General features: G+C 39.4%; 1 protein-coding gene across 4 annotated transcripts in view; it reads right to left on the bottom strand.

The window, feature by feature from the left end:
* The window catches only part of DIP2C (disco interacting protein 2 homolog C), a 309262-nt gene that overhangs the window by 93538 nt on the left and 191807 nt on the right, over positions 1 to 23917 (bottom strand). For all 4 annotated transcript variants that reach the window (XM_066551280.1, XM_066551271.1, XM_066551265.1 and 1 more), the window contains 6 exons: positions 21557 to 21682; positions 20524 to 20733; positions 14318 to 14449; positions 12830 to 12949; positions 11691 to 11888; positions 1663 to 1754 (listed from right to left, as the gene is read on the bottom strand). In XM_066551280.1, the coding sequence (XP_066407377.1) occupies positions 1663 to 1754; positions 11691 to 11888; positions 12830 to 12949; positions 14318 to 14449; positions 20524 to 20733; positions 21557 to 21682 (878 nt within the window). The remainder of the gene's footprint in view (positions 1 to 1662; positions 1755 to 11690; positions 11889 to 12829; positions 12950 to 14317; positions 14450 to 20523; positions 20734 to 21556; positions 21683 to 23917) is intronic.

Genomic DNA, 23917 nt, shown 5'->3' on the forward strand with positions numbered 1-23917 from the left:
ACACAACACACATTATGTAGAATAAAGTCACCTCCAAAGAGGTCAGAAAGCTTTTTTTGTTATTACAACAGGGGTGTAACAGCCAGAATTGCAGCCTAGAGCATCAGAAGTGCTGTAACACCTCATCTTCGATGTGAAGTTGCCTCAATGATCACGTTCCTGTTACACAGGGATGCCAGGCAAGACGTTTTTACAACACAAAGCATATGCTTTCAGCACTCAGCAACAAACATTTGTTTCACTCTAATCTCTAGGCTGACTTATTTTACATGAGCTGCAGTTTGTTCCTTACATGTCCTGTGCTAGCTAAACTTCCAGTTTGCAGCCTGAACTATCCACAAATCCTTTCTTAACGTTAGGAGATGCCAGTGACTGCTGCAGAAAATGGCTATGAAGATGGACAGGCAGCACACAGTAAATAAGGAGAGATGCACATTGCCTGTAGGTGAACTTTATTCGTTTGGAGATTTCTGGGTGGACTGTTTTGATGTGTACACTTGAATAACTTGCTGCTTCTGCTGTTGCTTAGAGACACACTTGTAAGTTAAGTAAAAGAGAGTCTTCAGATCCTAGTCCTGGCTGAATGCCATTGTAGGAAGCAATTTAGATTACGGATCTAGAGATCCTTTAGTTAATTTCTTTATGATTTATTTCAAAAAGAAACACAGGAAGGACTGTCACCTTGGGTTTTTTTCCTCTTTTTTTCCTTCTGGGAAGCATTAAAGCATGCTTTCATTTTTGAAGCCCTAAGACATGTGTAATGCAAGCAGACATGTTTCTCACATGTGGCACAAGAGGATCAAGTGAACCAACAGTTTGAGAATTGCTATCAGACATTGCAGGGGGAAACTTAATCCCACACTCACAACTCTAAGCACTAGGGCAGGACTAAAATTTGCATTTCTGACAAATTTGTTCTGGAATATCCATTCCATGGCTTAGATCCAAACTGGAATGGGACCTGTGGAATTTTCTATACACACTCTGGCAGAGAAAATGAGCAGCAGGCTAAGCCAGCCTTGGCAGTCAAAGGGGTAGGTTTGTAAGTACATTGTTAGCAAAACCATAGGACGTTCTGTCTTCATTTAACATCTTCAAGTCTACCTCTGCAACTTTTGCTCTCTCTGGGCTTTATCCCCCTGCTTAGATTCAGCCTCTAGCAGTAGCTGCATCAGAGTCAGAACCAGGAATGGAAATATTCTCTCTGTTACCAATCAGTGTCATTTATTTATTCAACTGGCTGCCAAAATGTGCTGACTTTGCTTGTCTTTGTCCTCCACAACGCTTCTCTTGTTTCTACCATCTCAACAACTACAAAGTCATTAGTAAGTCAGTTTTTTAACCACATGACACCTTCAGGCTCCATAAGCAAGCTTTTGCTAAACTGACTGTTGTTCAATGCCCAAAAATCACATTCCATGGGAATGTTTATTGTTGTTGCCACAACTTCAAGTTCAGGGGGTACCAGCTCAGGTTACTTAATATGCAGTTCAAAACATCTGTCTGAATGATCAGTCTTAGGGAGGAAACAGCAGATTTCAGCACCACGTCCCATACCCCATTATTTTACTTCACTAATTTCCTCTGAGCACCCCAAATACCTCATTCTCTCTTTGTCAATATTGCATTTGAACTATTACAAATAACCATTGAGATACTCACCCTGTCTCCAGGTCGTACCATTGGTTCTTGTTTTGTGCCTAATTTGTGTAGTATATTGTAAGCAACCTTCATACTTCTGGTCCAAAGTTTGCCTATTAACACAAAATTTTCAAAATTAATATAAAAATTCTTATGCTTTACAAGATTATTAATGAGAAAGAATACCTGAGAAGTCAAAAACACGCAGTAGGAACATTTATATTAGTTTTCCAACTAAATATGACACCACTACTGGGACTACTGGAAATACTTAAATACTTATCAGAAATTTTCTTTGAACTTCTTTTTTCAAGACAGCAGCACTTTAAAAACAAAAAGAAAAGTGAGACTAGCTTCATGGCAGAATTGTTTTACTTTGGAGAAAACTGGATCTTGACTCTGAAAATAACTGTTAGAAAGGGCTGGTACATCATCAAGTCCAGACATCACCCCAAGACCTCAGCTGTCCAAGGTGGACACAGCACACTTCAGCACAGACTGACCTCAAGGGTGATGTTCTGGTTTGAGCACAGCAATTCTCTCACCAAGAAAAAAGGAAAGGAGTCCCAAGAAACAGAAGCAAAGAAAAGAAAACCCCAACAAACAGAAAACACCCCACAGCCAAAGGGGCACACTGAAGCAGCAGGGACCCTCTGAACCTTAGCACATCCATATGGCTGTTTCACTTTTAATCCTGGGCCTTCTTCCATTTAACTTGGTTTTTCCTTCTCACCTGCTCCAATACCCTCCCTTCTCTCATTCATTTCACTTGCCCCAGTTACCCCTCCTTACTGTCTCTCTCCTCTCCCTTTCTTCACCTTTCCAGCACCACTCTTATCTAATCCTTATCAAGTCCCCACCCCAATATTCAATAAAGAAAAATTCCCTCCTCAAGACCTCTTTGCCCACATTACAGGCTAATCCTTCAAGTGATTGGCATCTTTGCTCTTCCAGATGCCCTTTGTTTAGAGACCTTGTTACTTCCATGTGAACAGCACCAAGTTTAGCAGCCCTTGTGCTTGGCTGGCCCCAGGTACTGCCTTTAAGCACTATTCATTCTGACAGTAACAAATCTTTAATTCATGCCCAGCAATAACTGAAATGATAATAGGTTCTGACAAAGGATTACCTATGGAGTTCAGCAGTTCAGGCCCCAAACATGCACGATTGCTATTTATAACTAAGCCAAGCAGTTGCTATAATAAGAACCTCCACATCCTGGTTATAAAATGTAATACTACTGAATCATTTTTAGTGCAAATCCGATGTAAATATAAAGTAAGATGAGAAGGCCAGATTTTCTATTTTTTCCCACTTAAGGAAAATTGGAAGGGTCACTGCTGCTTGTTATGGAGAAAGTACTAAATGCAATTATTTCTTATGAAAACAGTAATACAGTATCATCAAACTATGCTTTGCAAAGTTTTTAATTTATTAAAATTACTCCAGTATTTGCATGTTGAACTGTCTTGCTGCTCAGAAAGGAACATAATTCTGTTTCACTGGAAATTCAGTACAGATACAGGAGCATGTCTGCAGGATTAACTCTTACAGAACTACTTGCATTTGATGAAAAGAAAGTCTTTGAAACCCTCCCTGCTGCTACAGTTAACACTTGAACGTGACGAGTGAGTAGGACAAAAAAAAAGGAGGACTTAAGTAAGCAAATAGTCTTTTTACTTAAGTTTTTCAACATTAAAGATTCAGTGGCAATAAACTTAAAAGAGCAATTAGTAATGATACAGAATTTTGGAGAATGGAAATCAAAAGCCTGGCGAAAGTTCTGAACTGCAAAACAGAACCATCTTTACACAAAACACTTTTAAACTTGAAATGAACATTTGAAGGAGCTGCAGTGAAAAGTTATGTCTGAGCTCTAAAGATTAAAGCTGTAACAAGTCTTAAATTTACATTTGTGACATATTCACACTAACTTTTCATCTATCAAATGTACCATCAAATATTTTCTTTAAAAATCTAAGGGCTATTCTTATCACAGTATTTAGATGCATTCTTCCAGAGGTACCCAGGTATGCAGTACAATCATCTCCAAGAGTCCTGGATAAATGCCAAAATTAAGTTCTCTCAAAGTCTAACAAAATTTAAAGGAGTAGTTTCTAGTAGAGTTTTAAATAAGTTTAAACACATTTTGTCATGATGCTCTTTTATTGCCAAAATTTTATTTCATCTTCTAAGACACAGAATATATAAGACTGCCTTCCTAATTCCTTACCTTTCTGTTTGAATACACTTTGAACTGCACAAAAATGGCCATAATATTTTCTAGTGGCCAGAAAAGACTTGAATTTTCTGTCACCACAGCCCTTTCCTTCTCTATTTACTGGTGTGATACCAAACTGTGTTAAGTATCTGAGGCACACATGCCTCTGAGTATGAAACTGTGGAAAACTGGAGTGAAGCAGCTTGCTTGCATTCAGCTGGGAAGGGGCTGGAACACAAAGACTTACAAGCTCTATAATGCCACTCCAACCCTTGCAGGCTCTGCCTGCCCTCAGCTGCTGCCAACTCTGCTCCAGTGTGGGCTGCCAGGGGCAGGCAGGGACCCCCAGGCACCCTGGTGAGCAAGCAGAGCAAAGTCCAGGCAGATCTTGAACTGAATTGTTCAACAGGAAGTCTGGAATTTCTCCAGCAGGGTATATAGCTGTGTTCCAAAAACTAAATTTAAAAAGGGCCACAAAAGGAGCAGTAACCCAGAGGCTGGAGCTGGGAATGTATGGATGATCAAGGCCAGATCAGTGGCTTCTGGATGGGGCACAAACTTCTGACCAGACACGGACTAAACCATGGGTCTGTTTTGTCACCTTGGCTGTTTGCCCTCCCCAGGCTGACACCAAGAGAAACACAAAGGACTCCACGTCTGCAGGATAACAACTCTGAGAAATGGAGGATGTTATACAGAAGGAAATCTTTGAAGTGTTTCCTTCCTTGGTTCTGCCTAAGCTGCAATTCAGAGCAACTCTTCCTTTGCAAACTTGAGGGATTAGACGCTGCTGGGAAAAAAGCCGATTGCTAAAACCTCTCGCACAAATCCCGATGCTGTGACCTTGCTGTGACCTGCAGGCAGTGCCACATCTGTGCTGTGGGAGTGGGAGGCCTGCTGAGGGGCCAGCTGTGCTCCAGCCAAGGCTGTCACCCTGAGCTGGGGCTTAGGGCCCATCCCCATGCAGGATAAATCGCTTCGTTCCACAGGCTCCAGAGGAAATCTGCTTGGGCCACCAGGGATACATCCCATTGTCCTCAGCCCAAGTTCAGTGAAGCACCAGCTCTCCTTGGATAAACACACTGCCATTAATCTTCTGAGCTGGCTTGGAGACAGCAGGGAGGATGTAGGAAACTCAAGCAACAGCTTCACTTGGTGGTGGGCAGAGCAGCCCCTGTCCCAGCTCAGTGCCAGAGCTCCTCTTTCCCAGCTGTGTCACATGCCTCAGCCCTTTCTGCAGCAGAGCACAGGTGCTGGAACCTGGAGCTGCTCTGCTGCTTCCCTGCTGTAAACACCACACCCTGTGAGCCCTCCTGCTCCTGGCACTCTGGTCCCCATCCCCACTGCAGCAGGATCCTTGAAAACAACATTTCTACCCACCACACCAGTGCAGGATTTGTGCCTGTCAGGCCCTGATGTCACTAGACAGACATTAACAGCTCCTTTCATGCATTTACAATATGAAGGATTGTTATGTCATCTACAGAAGTGTCCCATGGTGTTTAAGGCACAAGGGTTCCCTCTGGAAGGGGCTCAGGCTCTGCAGACCCAGTGCTGGGACTGCCAGTCACACACTCATATCATGGGTAACATAGGGCACTGGATGTTTAGGAATACAAATTATCCCTCAGTTTTCAGGTCACAAAACCATTTCCTGTAGTAGAGTTCCCCTAGCTAATTTTGGAAAACAAAACCCCAACAAGAGGCAGTTCATGCACACCTTGTTGCTACTACAATTTATTACCTTGCTCCTACCTCCCACTGAGCTGCTAATTGTGCTGCTGCTTTCCAAAACCTTGTATAACTCCACAAGATGGTAAGAAACAGAGCTTTTCTGTCCATCTATGACTGCCTAACTTATAATTGCTTATTTACTGAAATAAATCTTCCTCTAAAGATTTTCACTTAGCCACTTCTGTCGCTTTGCCAGAGTGCTGCTGCCAGACTCCCATGCCCTAGCAGCACGCTGCTGCAGGGAGGCCTTTCAGGTTCTTTACACACTTGCAAACTGAGCAGAGAGTTCCCACTGTCCAGTGAGTAACAGCAAGCACCACTCTGCCTCTGAATGTGAGCCATATCTGGCAGACATCACATGTGCAGAAATGCTGGGAAGGACAGGATGGAGAACGGCATCTCGCCTGCTGGCAGCTGTGACAAACACTCTTAGCACCCATGTGGAGCCAGGCCTTTTCCTCCTGCCACTGGGGTTTTGATTTAGTTGAGCAGTATAAACTCTACATCAGCAATGATATGTTTTGTAATCAGTAATTTTCTTTTTTTTAAATCTGCTTAGATGGCAATAAAATTTAGCAAGTGAATGTAGTTAATACCCAGTCCCATCTGGTTAAGCAACACAGTATGAAGGTAAAGGAAACCACAAGGTGTTAAAAACCACACAAAAAGGGATCTGTTAACAAAAATTAGGTATATTCCACATGACACTGAGGTAAATCCCCTTCCTCTTCCTTTCCAAATCTGTAAAAGGACTAAATGTTTGTGTTGAATGTAAAGAGGGTTTTAATAGAAAAGCTGTATCAGGGAGAAAACTCAGAAAACAAACCACAATGAATTTCCTGATTGTCTTCAGGACACTTTTCAGAACCACACAGCACCAACTCAACAAAGCCAAACCAGTGGGTGCTTACCAATCTCCGTGCACAGCAACTGCGAGGCTGCCAAAGTTTAACTGCAAATAATTTTGTCAAATATTCATTTTCTCAATACCACAGTACAACATTCCTTGTATTAAATAGAAACAAGAGCATTTATTAAATTTAGGGTAAATGGCAAACTTCCTAATGTTATGCAGGTTAAGGGGCTTTTTTTTTTCTGCTTTGCAAAATAATAGTTGCAGCTTTACTGCTCTGGTAATCCTTTCTTCATGAACTCTTTACATCCAGCCTAAACAGAAAATGAAGTTGTTGTCTTTTGGGATAAAAAATCCAGAGAAAAAGAACAAAAATATTCTGTTGCAGAGAATTAAGGACTATAGACACACTCAGAATAGAGGCAATCTTGCTGTAACAGTGCTTGATATTGAAGTCTGAATCATACGATCCAGCAATTTTCATTTTTTTTATTAAAGAAATAAAGATTTAAAGTATTGAACAATTATAGGATTAATATCTGTCTGGGGATTTAAACCATGACTATTCATACTTCTGTGAGTCCTGAGTTATTTCAGAGGTAAGGACAGTTTGGTTACGCAGCTACTTTGTCAGAAGCATCTTGAATCTGTCTCTCTCCTGCTGATAATTGTGAAACTCCTGGTCTGGGGCATTCTCACAGAAAGGTCAGGAAAGGGTGCACATTGCACACCAGGTGCAGAATGGCTTGGGGTTGGCTGGTTTTGGTCTGCTGTTACCTTTAAGGTATGCTAGGATATCTCCAGTGTGAGCAACATCACCTCTGCTGAGGCAGGATCCCTTTGGCCCCAAAATGTTTACAGTTGCTTTAAAGTTATTTTTAAAATCAGCAATTCATTTGCAAACAAATGCTATTTGCCAAGCATTTCCTTCTCCACAGAATCCAAATGGAAGAAACTGTCCTCTGCCCAGAGAGTCACATCTGTTCTTTTTTCTGAGCCTTGAAGTCTCTGGGGGCCTCTGATATGGGAAACTCTACATCAGAGCTACTGAAAATGGTTTCAAAAAATCTGATTACAAATAGTGGTAGATAAAGGAAATTAGATTCTTTGAATCAGACAAATTTAACTGGTACTTATTTTGTTGTTTTTAGCAATGATTACAAAAAGAAAGCTTAAAACTTGTTTATTGATTAATTACTTTCAACACTTTACTTTTTCCCCAGCCATTCCGCTTCTCCTTAGAATAATCATTTTAAGTAAGAAAAATAGTTCTGGTATCATAAGAACTACACAGGATTTAATTGTCCTTTATTCACATTTCTCCTCTAAGAAATCACTAAGCAGTTCATTATTAATACCAAAACCAGATGCCTCACTACTCGGATTAACTTTGAGCCAGAAATTGTCTTTCTTTTCCTCAAAGTACACATTACTTTTCTAGTCAGAGTTCAGACTCTCATAAAACCTGATAAAGACATATTTCCTTCCCATATCTCAGACATTTCAATTTATGCATATTCAGTGATTTGATTTATAAAGGGATTGAGAATAACTTAACTAAGATGCTCTCCACTTAAACAAGTTCCCAGAGGAACAAATTATTTGAGAAATAAGTGATATTCATAGTGTTTCATTCACTAGAAAGAATTTAAGAATTTTGAGTACATTAAATAAAGATTACAACTGGGGCACTGAGAAGAGCTTCAAGAACTGAGGCAAATGCTTCAAACACTTGCTTGAAAAAAAGGATCAAGTCTGCAAGTGCAGTTATACATTTATTCTATCCAAAGTAATCTGAAACACATGGAAAAAACCAGTCCTGACATGCTATGAAGACAAGAAGCTCAAAAAACATGCAGAAAAAGACACAGGAGATACAAGGCATTACAAATTTGATGAACTCCTGCAGAGAAATGGGAGGGCAGCAATGATTTTAAGCAACAGCTGGAAGTGCAACTTGTTTAAACTGCTTCCCCTCCTGGCCCAGAAGCCCTTCACAACCTGGAGCACTCCCCTCTCAAAGCCACATGAACACAAATCCACATCAGCACCCTCAGGGGAGAAATTCCAGTGCATCACACAAGGTGGTCCCTGCAGCACTGCCCCACCTCTGTCTGCCATGGCAGAGCTCAGCCTGGCCTCTGTCCTCAGAGGTGTCTCTGCAAGGGACAGCAAAGGGAAGTTGTGAGGAAGACATTGGAGAAGCAGAATGTTGTGGGCTCTCAGAACTCCTTTTCAGCATGCAAAGCCACCAAGGGCAAATAAGAAAGCATCCTGGATAGATGCAAGAGGTCAGCACTGTGTTTGTCAGGGCCAGAAGACCCAGTAGATGCAGCAAAAGGCTTCAATTGGAAAAGATTTACTCCTAAAATAACCTGTGAGAAAAGAGAAAGAAAATAAAGGAAGGAAAGATTCCAGGAAGGAAGGAAGTGGCGGAAGAAAGAAAGAGGCAGAAAAAGAAAAGGGGAGGGAGGGAAGGAGGGAGGGAGGGAGGAAAAGGGAAGGGAAGGGAAGGGAAGGGAAGGGAAGGGAAGGGAAGGGAAGGGAAGGGAAGGGAAGGGAAGGGAAGGGAAGGGAAGGGAAGGGAAGGGAAGGGAAGGGAAGGGAAGGGAAGGGAAGGGAAGGGAAGGGAAGGGAAGGGAAGGGAAGGGAAGGGAAGGGAAGGGAAGGGAAGGGAAGTCTGGGCTGTGAATGGTACTCTAGAGCCTCAAAGATGGATGGGAAGCAATATTCTACAGCAATCCACAAAAGAGGAGGTAAATATGCTTGGTGTTAAGGACATTAGAACTCCTGCTCAAGATGGGCCTTGATCTAGCTGATAGCTACCAAGACACTCCTGGAAATCATCTTGGAAAGGTGGAAAAAAGTGTGGGATAAGCAGGCAAACCTGAAATTCACCCATGCAGAGACAAAAAACTGGAGAAGATACTGAGAATGAAATCAAAAAACATCAAAGAGAAGCCTCCTCTTAGCCAGAAAGTTGGAGGATAAAGGAAGAAGATTTCCATGAAGACAAGGGGGTGTGAGAAGAGACTGAAGCAAAAAATAGAGACAGTAAATAGAGGTAAAGTACTCAAGAGGAGGTACAAGTGATGATAACATCTCAAAAACCTACACTCTGGAAAATTAGATTTATTCTAGTAATTCATTAATATTTGTGAAATATATGAACATTTGTAGCAGTATTTCTTTAAATAACTGTGGAATACAAACTAGAGGCTACTGAAAATCATAAGGGTTGATAGTTAAATTTTTTTTCACCTGATCATAGCAAGCACATGAAGAAATTGAGTGTCACAGTAATACCATGTGGCAGGATTGTAGCTAAGCTCATCTTTCAAAAGTTTATTACTACCAGGGCCGGTGGAACTATGCACAAGGATAAAAAGTCATGAGTAGGAGTGTCTTTAATGATTTCAAGCCTTAATGTCTATTAATTTTCAAGTTAAAGACTGCCATGCCTGCAATTGCTAGAAAATATTGCAGGCACAGAAGGTAGAGTAGCTACAGCAAAATCATTCATAAAGTCACCAGTGAAATGGCAGGTGGCTGCATTGTTAATGACATTTCCAAAGCAGTTTTCATTTAAGGAAATTACCATGGCATAGTAAATGAACATTTCCCATGAAAAAAATATCAGTGTTAAATGCACCCAGCAAAGAAAAATTCAGCAAATCTATGAAATCATTTGGTTTGCAATTTCTTTTATCTATAAAAAGAAGACCAAAAAAAAAGGAAAAAAAAAAAAGAACTGATTTTTTTCTGACCTCAGGAAACTACTGAAAGGCAACAGGAAAACCACATCCCAAAGTGCTGCCAAATGACAGGTGAGAAAACACGAATTTTAGTCCTACTTTTCTCAAGATTCAGACAATGCAGAAGAGGAAAGAGTTATTTTTGAACAGAGAAGCAGGCTAGGTGGCTCCATGAGCCATGCAGATGTGTTCCTTGGGTTGATTTGCTCACCCTACAGCCTCAGGCAAAGCAGGACATATGCTCAGACTCTCTGGATAGAATCCCAAATTCAGAAAAATGGTCTGATTCTCAGTAATAGCTTAATTTCCTTTCCTGTCCAATTTATTTAAAGCATTCAGTACATGACTTCTGCAAACATGTAATTGCAAACTTTAAAATTCTTCCCTAGTTTCAAGTAAATGTCCTTAAGGAAGAAAAACATTCATCAATGGTGAATAGTATGTTTGCCCCTGAAATTAAGTCACTTAACTCTGAAGCACCTGAAGGGCAAATGTTTCATGCATGACCCTCAGTTGCAAAGGTTCTCTTATGCTTTAAAAGCCTTTAACTATATTTTCAGTGCGAAACTTGCAGCAGACAACTTTTTGGCCAGAGACCATTTGAGTCTGACTCCTGAATGGAAATGAATGTTCAGCACTGAACAAAACAGACAGACCTCTATATCAGAGCATGTAACAACATTCTCTGCACAGAATTCCAAGTCCCTGAGAAGGTAGAAATATTAAAAGCAAAATAATTTTTATATCCATCTCAATAGCATACGGAAATGCTCCAACTCACTTTCAAAGTCTGACAGTTATTAATAATAATTCCTTTGAACATCTCCCAAATGTCCCCTGAACATCTCAAAATCAGAAGCAATATGGGAGTTGTTTGTCAGAGATATCCTTATGCTTATTTTTATTTGGCCTTTCTTGGTTGCAATACATTGTCAAGCAGTATACAATGAACTACATGAACATACCAAAGGTCACACTAAAATATATCCTGGCTAATCTATTTCAAGGGGGTACATTTGCTAGTTGTACAATTAACCCATCAGGAGAAATAATTCAAGTCACACTTACTACAATGTCAGTAAAAAAAGGGAAAAAATCCTGTTAACTTCAGGAAGCTGATGAATTTTGTAGACCAGGTTAGGCTTTTGCAGAACAAAGCCTGGGTGATATCCAAGGGCAATGGATTTGGACATCAATCTTCAGAAAAATCTGACCTAGGACGCATTTCTATTTAAAAGGTGGTTTTAATTTATAATCTGTTATTCCATGGGTATATCTACTCAGCTCTTTTCCTCTGTCTGAAATAAATCATACTATGACATCTCAGCAACCCATACTCAGACATCAACAGCTTCAGAGCTGTCTTACCCTACTCACAAACAGAACAGGTGCATCATTACAAGGCTTTTGTCACTCTATATTTATGCATTTACTGTACACACCATACAGAATATATAAAAGCACAAACACTTCAAAGAGTGCTCACCATAAGTGAGAATATACAGTGGTTTTCCATTGGTATCCATAGTGGTTAGGCAAGGAGCCTTTGGTGAGATGGTTCCCCATCGCTGCAAGGCTGCTTCCAGGGAAGGTGGCCAGTTTGTAACCACTCCTAATTGTTCCCCACGCATGGCCAACATCTGAGCTCCTTCTGGCTTTGGCTGGTTTGGATCTGGCTGTTGGACTTATGATTATGAAAAGATATACAGTTACCATGTAAATTCTATACCTTGTGTACACCTGTGTAGTCAAGAGAATAAGTTACCTTTGCAAAATGTTCTGAAAACAGTAACATGTAAGAAGGTATTGAGAAGCAACAGAGAAATATAACAGAATATTTTAATTTTAACTTTAACACAGATCAAGCAACTGATGCATCTCAGGAATGAAAAGTCCTTGTTCTTACACTAGTTCTACAAGAAGGGAAAGAAACTGATGAGGCAGCATGCATATATTTATCTTCAAAACAGTAAACCTTTCTTTATTCCTAAAGAGAGATGGAGAATACTTTTTCTTGGAAAAAATGCAGTAATGAGATGAACTGCAGAGCTACTGACAAAAATGTACTTTAACAAGTAACAGATTGATTTAAGTCATGTTCTGTTACACGTTTTCTTATAAATTCCTGTTAAGACTATTTAAATTTCCACATCCTTAAGAATCCTAATTTTCCAAGCACTGGTCTTTTTTTAAAGAAATTCCATTTATTGACTTTATCTTTGTTTCTATCTTACATTTAGTTCATTTTTCATACTTCACTGTTACACAAAGGATGTTGTAAAACATTTAGCATGCTCCCTCACTAACATATTTTCTCTCATTGGTGTTCCAAAGCACTGGCTGTAACCTACAGCTGAATGTTCTCAAAGCAAAGCTTCCCTACACTCTTTTCTGTCATTTCTTTGCAAGCAGAACCAGGAGCTGAGCAGACAAGAAACACTTTTGACTCCACATCACTATGTCCAAGCTTACTGCCAGCAGTTTCCACTGAATACCAATGGTTTTTTGGTACTTGCCAGTACAGTAAGGGCTTACTTGTCTTTCTAGAAAGCCAACGTAGGAGACAAACATTTTACAGAATTTTCATAAGCAATCCCCAACCCTTTTGAAAAACAGTCATTTTACCTTCTAACAATTCCTCAAAGTCATCTACAAAGAACTCTCGTAATGGTGGTCGTTTGGGCCGCTTTAGGGTATTGACCAGCTGCTGAATCTTTGCTGACACTCTGCTGCTCACTGGGACTCCTGCAGGACAGGGATCAATGGAGACATCAGTCAATGGCTGTGCTGCACCCACCAGACATCGGGGTGTAAGGAAAGGTCAAGGACTGCAAGGCCACCACAACTACAGTTTCATGCCATACTGTGACTCAAGTGTTTAGCATCAAAACACACAAGCAAAAAGGAACAGTGATAGCTAATGTAAATGAAATCAATACAATAATGTCAAAGCGAGGTTGCAAAATTAGAGGGGAAGCAGCACACAGACTGAGGGAGAGAAGCACAGTGGGAAAAATGTCCCTACAGCAAAATTCAGTGCCCTGAGAATTGCCTCAGCAATGGTCAGTGAGAAAACTGGACTGGCCCTCCCCATGGTCATTGGCCATACCAACATTGTCTGACTAGGCTGCAGCCTGGTGAAGAGTGTAGGTCATAGGCTCTGCCCCATCATTTATTCTGGGTTATTTTTGCACTGTAGGGGACATCTGTCCAGCATCCATCTTAAGCATGGTTCACATCTTTGCATTACTTCAGCATGCCCCTGTATTCTCTGAACATCCCTGCAGCCAATCCCACCAGCCAGCAATCTCCAAAGGGAGCAGGCTTGCCCTTACAGCACTTTGGAACACACAGCTCTGAGCAGCAGCCTGGGGCAAGGGGCATTTTTATAATACAGTCCCATCAATCACCTCCCCCTTCCTTTTCTCTAGTTGAGTGCAAACCTCTCCAATGTGCACATCATCTGTTCCTGAACTAATAGCTTTCTGTCACTGCATTGCAGGAATTTCAACTTCTTACCCTTCCATAAGGTTGGCTCCAAATCTTTTACCAAGTGGTGCTTAGAGCTGAAGCTGCTAAGTTTAGATACAGTACACTTGGTCAACAATTCCATGCTCTGCTGAAATATTGTTTGATAAATTTTAGAAAAGAGGAGCAGTAAATAAGGAAGGGTTTACAAATAACTGTTTTTCAAAAAAAAAAAAAAAAGCCAAAAAACCAAATTAAGAAAAAATTAAAGAATAATTTTTCAAACGTGTCAATTTTCAAGATGTAGCCATTCTAGGACCTCACATTCTTTGTCATTTAAAAAAACAGACTAGCTGTAACCAGGCAGCATGATAATGGCAAATCTAAAGAGATTCTCTGGGGGTTTTTACCAAACAGTTTCCATGGGGAGTCAGCTCCACTGATTAAGAAATATTTCTCTATGTTATCTTCATTGATATCAGCTTATTTTAGAACTGTAAAGGTGCTGCAACTTTGTGTTTACAAGTGAAAAGTGCCCACGAAAAAAGCCACAAAGAACACCCAAAAACCAAGAGCAGATGCATACAGTAACCACTAAAAAGGTCAGGATACTCAAAATAACCCCAGTTGTGTTTTGGGACATACCATCACCAGTCTCCATAAGCTCAGCATTGCCATACTTTGGTGCCACCCGTGCCGTTGATCCTTGTGGTCTTTCTACTTGTATTGAGTGCTCTGAGGTGTAAGTGGTAACATCTGGAGGGGCAGAATGATTTTCTGTGAAAAGTAAGTTAAAAGGTTTAACCATGTACCTCTAATGTCAAAGGGCAGAAAAGCAAAAGGCAGAGGAAAGGAGACCATTTGAGGATTTTTCCCCCAACACATGAACAGACGTTAAAATTAATGCGCAAAATTATTATACTGAAATATAATGTGTAGTATAATTTTAATAAATAAAATTTGCACTGATTAAAACAAGGCTGTATATCTGCAATCACATAAGCAATAGGCTAAAAGAATTATACAATTAAGTTGTAAGTTCTCCACTGACATCTGATTTTACTTAAAGCTTTTGGACATCTGCAAATAGAAAAGACCCAGACAAATACACTTCTCATGGATTACTGTGTTAGTTTTTCTAAGTAAAAAGAACACAGCATGTTGTCAATCACTTGCAAGTGCCAATGCATATCACTTTTATAACCTCTGTATTTTGACTATGTCAGTTTTAGTTAAGAAAGGAAAAAAGCCAATCATAGCAGGTTTGGAGACCAGAGGCAAAAAATAAAATGTAAAGAAACATGAACTTTGCATTCTTCATGGACACTTGCTTGTCTACTATTTTTAGACAGAGATATTTCAATTCTTCCGCATAACAAAGCCTTGCCTTCCAGAAGGCAAACACGATTTGGTCTGACTCATGCCAGCACTGCTGAACAATTCCACAGAGATAATCTTTCTCTTTCATGGCCTGATAACTCAGCATGCTACCACAGTTCATCTTCCCACGTTTTCAAGTCTGAGTCTGTATTTCCAATGTATTTATGTTATTTCTATAAGTTGTCCCATAAATTTTTTGCAGGTTTTTATCCACATCACATTAGATGGAGATAAACGCCACAAGCAAATAACAACTTTTCTTTCAATTGACATAAATGATCCCCAGCAGCCTCTAAGTTACAAGAGAAGGCAGGTCTTCACTCTGCTGCCATGGAAGTGAAGAGAAATGCATTCTATTTAACAATAGGGTAAGAGTCTTTCAAAATGCAAAAATTCTGGGAAAATGTCATCATGTTCCAATACTGTTTTCAAGATGTGCTTCTTACTAAATTTTATCTATAAGTATTGTGGTGCTGTAAGTACTAGAACACCAACTTCTGCACTAAATTTAATCTCAAACATAATTTTAAAGCACTTTCATTTTTGAGTTTTGAACTTTGAAACACTGTGATTCTTGTGCATTTAATCCCAAATTTATGCACCATCAACACAGAAAATGAATTTTTTTGCTACACATACCAGAAAAGGATGCTAATACATGCTTATTTTGCATGCCTCTCATTTAAAGGTAGCATTTGACAGACAATCATCATGCAGATTTAAGACATGACATTCCTTCCTGCAGCTGTTATTTAATGTTCACATTCATGAACATCATAAGGGCTCACTCCTGTCACCCAATCATATTGTCTTGTTGAGGAAGACATGAAATGGCTTTTATTGAGCAACCCAAAAACATCTTGCGTTCTACAAGTGTCCAGTTGGACCTTTTGCTTCTGATCACATCCATGGTTATGATTTTACTGAAACAAACACCTTACATTGTGCTATGTGACCAACTGAAGTACAATAGATTGAAGTTTATGCAGTAGTTGCTTGAATAATGTCTTTATTTAAGGTCTTCATTTCTTGTCATTATCAACTATTTTAGACTCAGCACAATTTTTTGCCCTTTCCTGTTAAGTGACAAGAGCTTTTTATAGATCGTGATTGTATTACTCAATAACTAAGTCAATTAAAAAATGCTGATGATTATATTTTTCTCTTTACTTATAATGAAGTTTTGCAATGCATATGGGAGATCATGACTAAGAAAATAATTATACTTAGTCAGCTATTAGTAACATGAGAAAGTATTTTTAAAGTGAGCTGTATTTGCTTACATCTTTCCAGCAAAGTATTCCCATCTTTCAGACTTTAGAAGGCTCCTTTTGAAGAGGAGTTAAAGACTAATTTTTTTTTTAATGAATGGGGCAGAAGATACATGAGCAGGGATGCTCTCCCTTCAGAACTCTATGCTTAAAACCAAATTCTTCTTTGTTACACATGGGGCTGAGCAGGGGGAAAGAACATAACAAGAGTCCTGCTCTTTTCTAAAAGGCCTTCCTTTTGAACAAACAGCACTTGCACTTGAAGTGGCCTAAAAGAAACTCTCTTCCCAAGGTTGCCACCATGGCTCAGCCAAGGAGTTCTCGTGCCCTGGCTGCCCAGCTGCTATTTACTTTTATCCTGAAGAAAAGGAATACTGAGGTTTGTCTTGATGTGTTCCTCTGTAGTATCTGCTTGACAGATGTCTTATCATGGCAGTATCTACAGTGGTACATTTCATCCATTAGATTTACAAATCTTTAGTCAGTTAGCATCTCAGAGTCAGGCTTGGAGAAATGAAAATCATACAAAGATTTGGTCTGAATGACTTCTAAAGAAAAAGATAATTGTTATGTTATGTGAAATGTACCCTTATTTTTTTGTATAGAAAGGTCAATCCAACCTTTGGCTACAGACACAATCTGTAGAGAGTTGCTTGGTCTTAACTTGAAGAATTGTTTGAGGTTTCATTAAGAATCGTGACCCTGACACATCTGTTCACTAAAAAGTAGAAACTGACAGCTGCATGACTTCAAAGCACTTCCTCCATCAAACATACATATTTGCATCACCTCCTATTCCCATCTCTTCCAATATCCTTGCATTAGGAGATCACAGACAGAACAGCTGTTTCCAGTTAAGGCTCTCTTCATTTCTGCCACTGGAGCAACATCATTTACCCCATTTCATGAAGATCAGAAAGGCCCAAAAAAGTAGAGCACAATAATGGACGGATAGAGCACTGACAAAGCCCCACATCTAAAGAGAAGCAAAGGAGTGGAGGAATACTTTCAGTGGAGGTTTGGAAGCTCACATTAGCACCAGGTACTTAAAAAGTTTCCAGGGACTCAAAAAGCATTCCTGCAACACTGTACTTGAAGAAAATGCAGCTTTTACTCCCAAATACAATGGCTCTTCTGGTTGTCAGGGAAAGTAAATCCAGAGTCAGAGATGCAGCTCTTTCCATTAGCGGGGTTTTTCTTGTATTGATGTCCAGGTGACAGATTGTATTTTAAACTAGTCTCCTGTATAAGTTAAGATTCCCCCTCAGAACACAAAATTTCCAAGCTGTCTGAAAACCATCAGCCATGCTTATGGCACATGGTTTTATATTTATTTGATTAGCAATCTATGTAGCCTTTAATGTGGATAGAAGCCTTTGATTTTCAAACAGAAACATATTTGAAGCATATAAAAGAAACATTAAATGCACCTATAGGATCAAAACTTTGAAGTGAGATTATTAACTTTATATAGATTTACAATGATAGGCAAGCATTGTGTAATTTTCACCACAAGACCTTTGTGGGCTTTGGGGTGTGCTTTCTGTCCCTGATTTTTATATACATAGAAATCTAAACTATGTAATAACAACAAATGAAAGCTTGAAGATCTTAGAAATCTGCACAAAACTGACCCAAAGAAGGGTCAAAACATCAGATATTTTTAACAGATTTCACTGGTTTGACCTCTAAATTCAAGAATTACTGAACACAGCTGTGAACAGACCTATGCCAAAATAAGATTTTGCCTATAGCCTAATGCAGACCCCTGAGCATCTTAAAGCTGAGAATAAATATTTAAATTATATCTATCCCAAACTAGAACTTTGGCCACAATAAAGCAGCAGCAGTCAAATTAAATGAACAGTATAACATTAAAATCATATAATAGCTTATGCAAATTATCCAAATGATTCACAAAGATAACTCTGATTATATTATAGCCAAAGCTTTTTATCAAATCTCTTTTCAGGACTGCATTAGTATACTTAAATTGGAAAAAAAATCTCCCTTTTACTCTGTGATGCAGTCTGGAGGTAAATTCTAGTGGATATCAGAATGGAGGGCTTTTTTGGGTTATCATTAAGGTCTTTCCTGTCGCACCTTGATTTTGTATTTATCAAAATTGGCACCTTCAGAGTATGGTCATACAAATAAACAGTTGATTCCTCTCTTACAGGCTGGTCTGTCTCTGGAGAACAACTCCTGGACCAAACAAACATCAAGGCATGGTAACATATGTTCTTTCAGTTTGTTCTCTCAGAACAAACTGTGTCTGATAGCTGAGGAGCTTTAAGGAACAGGATTACTGTCCTCTCCTATCAAAGATTATTATTCATCTACCATCACTGGCCCACTGCCTTGGAAAGAGTCAGGCTTTCTGTAGGGTTTCTTCAAATCTATTACCTCTTAGAATACATTTAATGCAAAACCTACCTTCTTGGATAGGAAAGAAACAAAATAGCAATTTCATTTCAAATTCTTAAAGAATGCAGCTCATTCCATAAAAACATACATATTACAGTTATAACTGTGCAGCTTCTCTTACATTTCCAGTGATTTTAGCAACCACAAGATCCCAGTGTCATCAATTAGATTTTGTGCCCCAATGACCTTTACATTACTATAGCCCAATTAGTGTCCAAGAAGAGATGCAATTTAAGGCATCTTATCATCAGAATGAATGAAAATATGCATACACTGAGGTAAGCTCAACTGCTTCCTTCAAAGGCAAGATCTTTCTAGTCAACAAGGCACAATAAAACTTGTACACATAAGAAACAGTAGTTTCCCTCTTCTACAGAATAGTGCCATCTTAATTTAGCTCTATAAATGCTGTATTATTTACCACTAACTCAGTGATTATAAAAGACTTACTGTGCCAGATTTAAAATTACTAAAATGTCAAATTATAAAGAAGCTATATTTAAAGACACATTAAGACTCTGTGTATGAGTAATGCAACCTTTCAGAGTTTGGATAAATTTAATTCTCTATGCTATAATTTCCTGTAGCATTTCAGGATGAAGTCATAGAAAATAATCAAATGCAATGATTAACGTGTTCCCAATGTATGTGTTTCTAAAACAAGGTTCCAAGCATTCACTCAGCATGAATTTATGAATACAATACAAGTTCTTCTCCTGACTGCAATTCAGCCATTCTGGATCATGATGGGAGGATTACTGAAAATACAGGTGTTACATCAAGCTGTACTCATAGCAAAACCCAAGGGAAATGTACTCCCTTTCCAGCACATAAAATCACGAACACTGCAGATGCTTTCATGTATCTCATTACATGTACTTGAAAGGAAATGTCAGCTGAAGAACAGTCACACAAAACTGTAGTAAGACAGTAGTAAGGTTGCTTTATCTGTTCCAACAAAGACTGCAACAGATTTTTAGTGAGAGCCCAAAATACACACCCCAGCAAGAACATAAACAAAGCAAAGGCCTTGTATGATAAGCAGCTGAAGAGTGAATGGAAACCAAGCCTTGCTTACCACATATCCAGTCAAACAGCTGTCTCATGTTAATAAAGACCAGTGTCAATGGCACAATATTCAGAAATAATGTCTGTGAAGCTTAGCCCTAATAGAAAGAAAGCTTTGACTTCCTAGCATCTTTATAAAGGAAATAAACAAGGTATTAATAACAACAGCTGCCTTCTCTGAAGCTCTATAATGGTCTCTCCCATGGAGTACAATCACTAGATATCCCAGTTCAAGTATTCTAAATTCAATTAAAGGCAGAAAAAATATGTTTGAGAGGACTACTGTTAACAGAATTATCAAAAATTACTCAAGCTATGTAATTAAAGTGGTGCAGCAGTGGGGGAAACTCATATGCAAGCAATCTCTAATGATGCATGCACTGATTTTCCTTATTGATGAATCCTACAGAGACCTTTATAGTGCTAAGTAATGGAAATCATGCAACTGTACATTTTAAGGTATTTGGAACCAATAGCTAGACCCTATTTGCCACAACATAAGTTTACCCCCAAATCTAAACTGCTATTTTTTCCCTGCTGAAATAGGAAAGTAGGATTTTCTCTCCATGTAATATATATAAATTATAAAAAGCAAAGAAGAAGCACAGGAAAGACTTTTGTAAGACTTCACATAGCAGCATCAGCTGAATGTGAGAGTCAAAATCCATGTTAAACTGGACACACTCCACACACCTGTATACTGACCTATATGTGTTTGAGCCATAACATCAGCTAGTCTGTGTGCAGCACCACTGCCTCCACTTTGTGTGGAGGAGGAGGAAGTGGTTGATGTGGTAGAGCCATGGATCGCTTGACTGATCCAATGTTCCATGTTTATGCTCCCCTGGCTGGAGGTGGGAGTTCCCTGGGAGTCACCCTGGACGGAGCCTTCGTCTTCTGAACCAGAAGAAGTATCTAGTAATTAAAAACAGCTTGTTAGCTTGCAGTGCTTTGGGGTTTTCTTAATAGAAATAACTCATATTCACATCAAAAATCTCAGGAAAGTGCCATGAAGAAAATCTCAGGAAGGTAGGCAAACATAATGAGAAAAGTGCAGCACTGAAAGCCCTGAAACTAAGTCAGTTACTAACTCTGCACCTCTCCTGCTCTAAGGTCATGGTGTATGTATTATTGTACAAAAAAAAAAAAGATAATTAAAATTAAAGTCTTCCTTTATAATGTTAAACACAGAATCTTCTGAAGATCTCCAGCCAGCAGAGAATATTAAAAAAACTTTCCCAAGCTCACTCCACAAAGTCTGTGAGACACTTTTCCAATTGTACAAAGTCCAATCCTCAGTGAAACAGGAGTCTCAGCCAGATTCAGTGATGAGATATGGGGTGTTTTCACAGTCTAGTTAGATAAAAAAGCAGATAAACTTGAAAAGGAATGACACAACTAATTGCTAAGATAATGTTACATTACATTATTAGGGAATAAACCAGAAAAGTGAAAGGAACTTAGACTGCCATAAAATATGACAAGTTGGCCATAGTTAGGTCCTTGTAAGCACAAAAGGACCAGTGCAAACTAAGGTATCACCAAGGGCAAAGCAATCATGTGAACTGTCCCTGTTGACTTTTCCACTACTCAGTTCACCTTCTCTTCAAACACACCTCAGTTAAGCTCAGTGGGCATCAAATGACATTTCCATTACTGTCTATGCTGACAGATTAGCAGTTCATAGCAGCACAAGGAACCATTTTTAAAATTCACATAAAAATAGAGAGATACTCACCTGGAGGTGTGTAGGCATCCATTGATGTTTGCACCACCAATGAACGTCGTTTTGAGGGCATGGGCACTGCCATTTTCCTTTCTTTATGTTTAGCAAGGGCTGCCTGCACTGCTTCTGTGTGGACATCTGCAAGGAAAGAGGTGTGAAGCCAGAGTTAGACAGGAAGGAGCTGTTCTCTGTGCATCCAGTAGACCTGGCACAGCCTGTGCCTGTGCCAGCTGGGTTGACAAGGCACATCCCATGATGGGAGCCCAGGAACACACAGGATCTCAGAGGAACTGCTGGAGGTCTCCTCTGTACAAAAAGCAGCCACAGTGAAAAGTGCTGTACTAACAAACAAGCCCTCTGAGCTGTATGATATTCCCAGAACAGTGCTGCAGTATTTGAAGAGCAGGAACATCACTTCCCCAGGGCAAACCTTTATTTAACCTGGAGCTGCTACTTCGGTGACCATTGCTGTTTTCAGTGGAACTGTGGTGTATTAACAGTGCCCATTTTTTGGATAAGGTTTCCAATTTACAGAAAAGTCACACAGAGTAAGTGAACAGGAACATTTTCTTGAAGGGTAAAAGGTATGTAAAATGCCACAACAGAAATGGCAACAGGTCCCTCATTCCCAAATCCTTCTCCTGCCACTGTCACTCGGCATTAGTCACAGAAAAATAAGTACTATGTAGGGCTGGCCTGAGGTGGAATGAGGAAAAAAACACCCTAAGCACAGATCTGGTGCTTTGCAGGCAGGTCATACCAGCCCACTCCACAGTACCCAACAGATCCCTTCTCCTTGGGGAGGTGAACAGCTTCTCTACCTTTCCCATGTATTTATAGCTGCCTGCCTCCCAAAATTTGAAAAAGCCCATCTATCATGTCTAAAATATATGAGTGACTTTTTGATAATGACTTTAAGCATTCTTTAATTATGACCATAACTACATATTGAAATAAGTCTGCCTTTAGTTTACTACCTTGCACTGTTTGTATATTTCCCAATGGAATTGGGACATTTATTCACATGAGGTGAGTGTATGCAAAAGACATGGCAGCCAACAGGAGTTCCTTGTGGGTAAAGAAGTTGCCACATATATTGACCATCTGATATCTTGCCTTTTGACCAGTTGACACTGGCCAGCTGTAGAAAATACACCAATTTGTGTGCATGGTTTAGTTGTTCCTATTTGTGGATCAGAAGCACAGTGAATCAGGTCTAATCCAGAGTGATCCCACTGCTGCTGCATCTCCTGGAAGACCCCCCTCACAGGCTGGGTTGGCAGCACACTGTCATTATCCTACTCCTGTATGGATGTGGTGGCAGCTCTGAACAGGCAATGTGCCCCAAGAAAAGCAACAGGAAAGAGAAGGGTATCTATATATATGTGTGTGTGTATGTGTGTGTATATATATATATATATATATATATATATCCTTATTTAAAGAAGCATTGGTTGAATCACATTTATGTAATTTGTGAGTAACAACCTGGAAGGATGACTAGAAGCATTAGATGATAAGCTGCTGATAAGCTGCAGTATCTCATTTCCAATAATGGTGTTTCCTATCTTCTGCCAGGGTTTAAGCACCTCTCAGTAGAAGTACAACAGGGGAGAGTAAAAAAAGGCACCATTACCAGCTGCTTCTGTAAGTTGCTTTCTTTTCTTTTGTTTTAAATCATGAAGAGGGTGAGAATATCAGCAAAGAAAAGCAAACAGCAAAGCTGGGAAACTGTTCTCAAAAGATAAAAGAGCCATGCAGCTGATGGACCAAAATGGAAGCAGAATGCTATCATCGACAGAACAATTTCCCTCCTGTCAAGTCATTATTTTTAAGCAGAAAGTTTAGGGCCTTTCTTATTATTAAAAACTGATGAAAAGTTTATGTGAAAAGTACCAGAAAATTTATGTGAAAAGTATCACACTATGAAAATAAAGAATGTAAGTCTTACCTAACAGCATGACCCCAAGATAAATTCCTACCTGCTCACTTCACACCAATGTCAATAAGGTACACAGGACTCAACATGCTCCCTAATAGTTTCTTATCTGTTAAACAGGGAAAATTCTTGATTTTCCTTCAAAGGACAGCAATTAGATGTCAAGTAGTAAAAAAAAAAAAAGAAAAAAAAAGAGCTTTCCCTTTAAAAAAGCTCAACAAACCAACACTCTACAGTGATTTTTGGAAAAAAATTTTTGAAGAAATTAATTTTGCTGATCAACACAAGAGAGACTATTTGTATATATTATTGCACATAGAACTGTGTTTTAACTGTGTCAGAAGGGAGAAGAAATTCTGCCAAAAATTTTTAAAGGAGGACAGCTAACAGAAAATCATTAAAATGCTTAGTGACAGCTGGATGCTGAATCAGAA

The sequence above is a fragment of the Molothrus aeneus genome, chromosome 1 (assembly GCF_037042795.1).
Source record: "Molothrus aeneus isolate 106 chromosome 1, BPBGC_Maene_1.0, whole genome shotgun sequence".
NCBI classification, from domain to species: Eukaryota; Metazoa; Chordata; class Aves; order Passeriformes; family Icteridae; genus Molothrus; species Molothrus aeneus.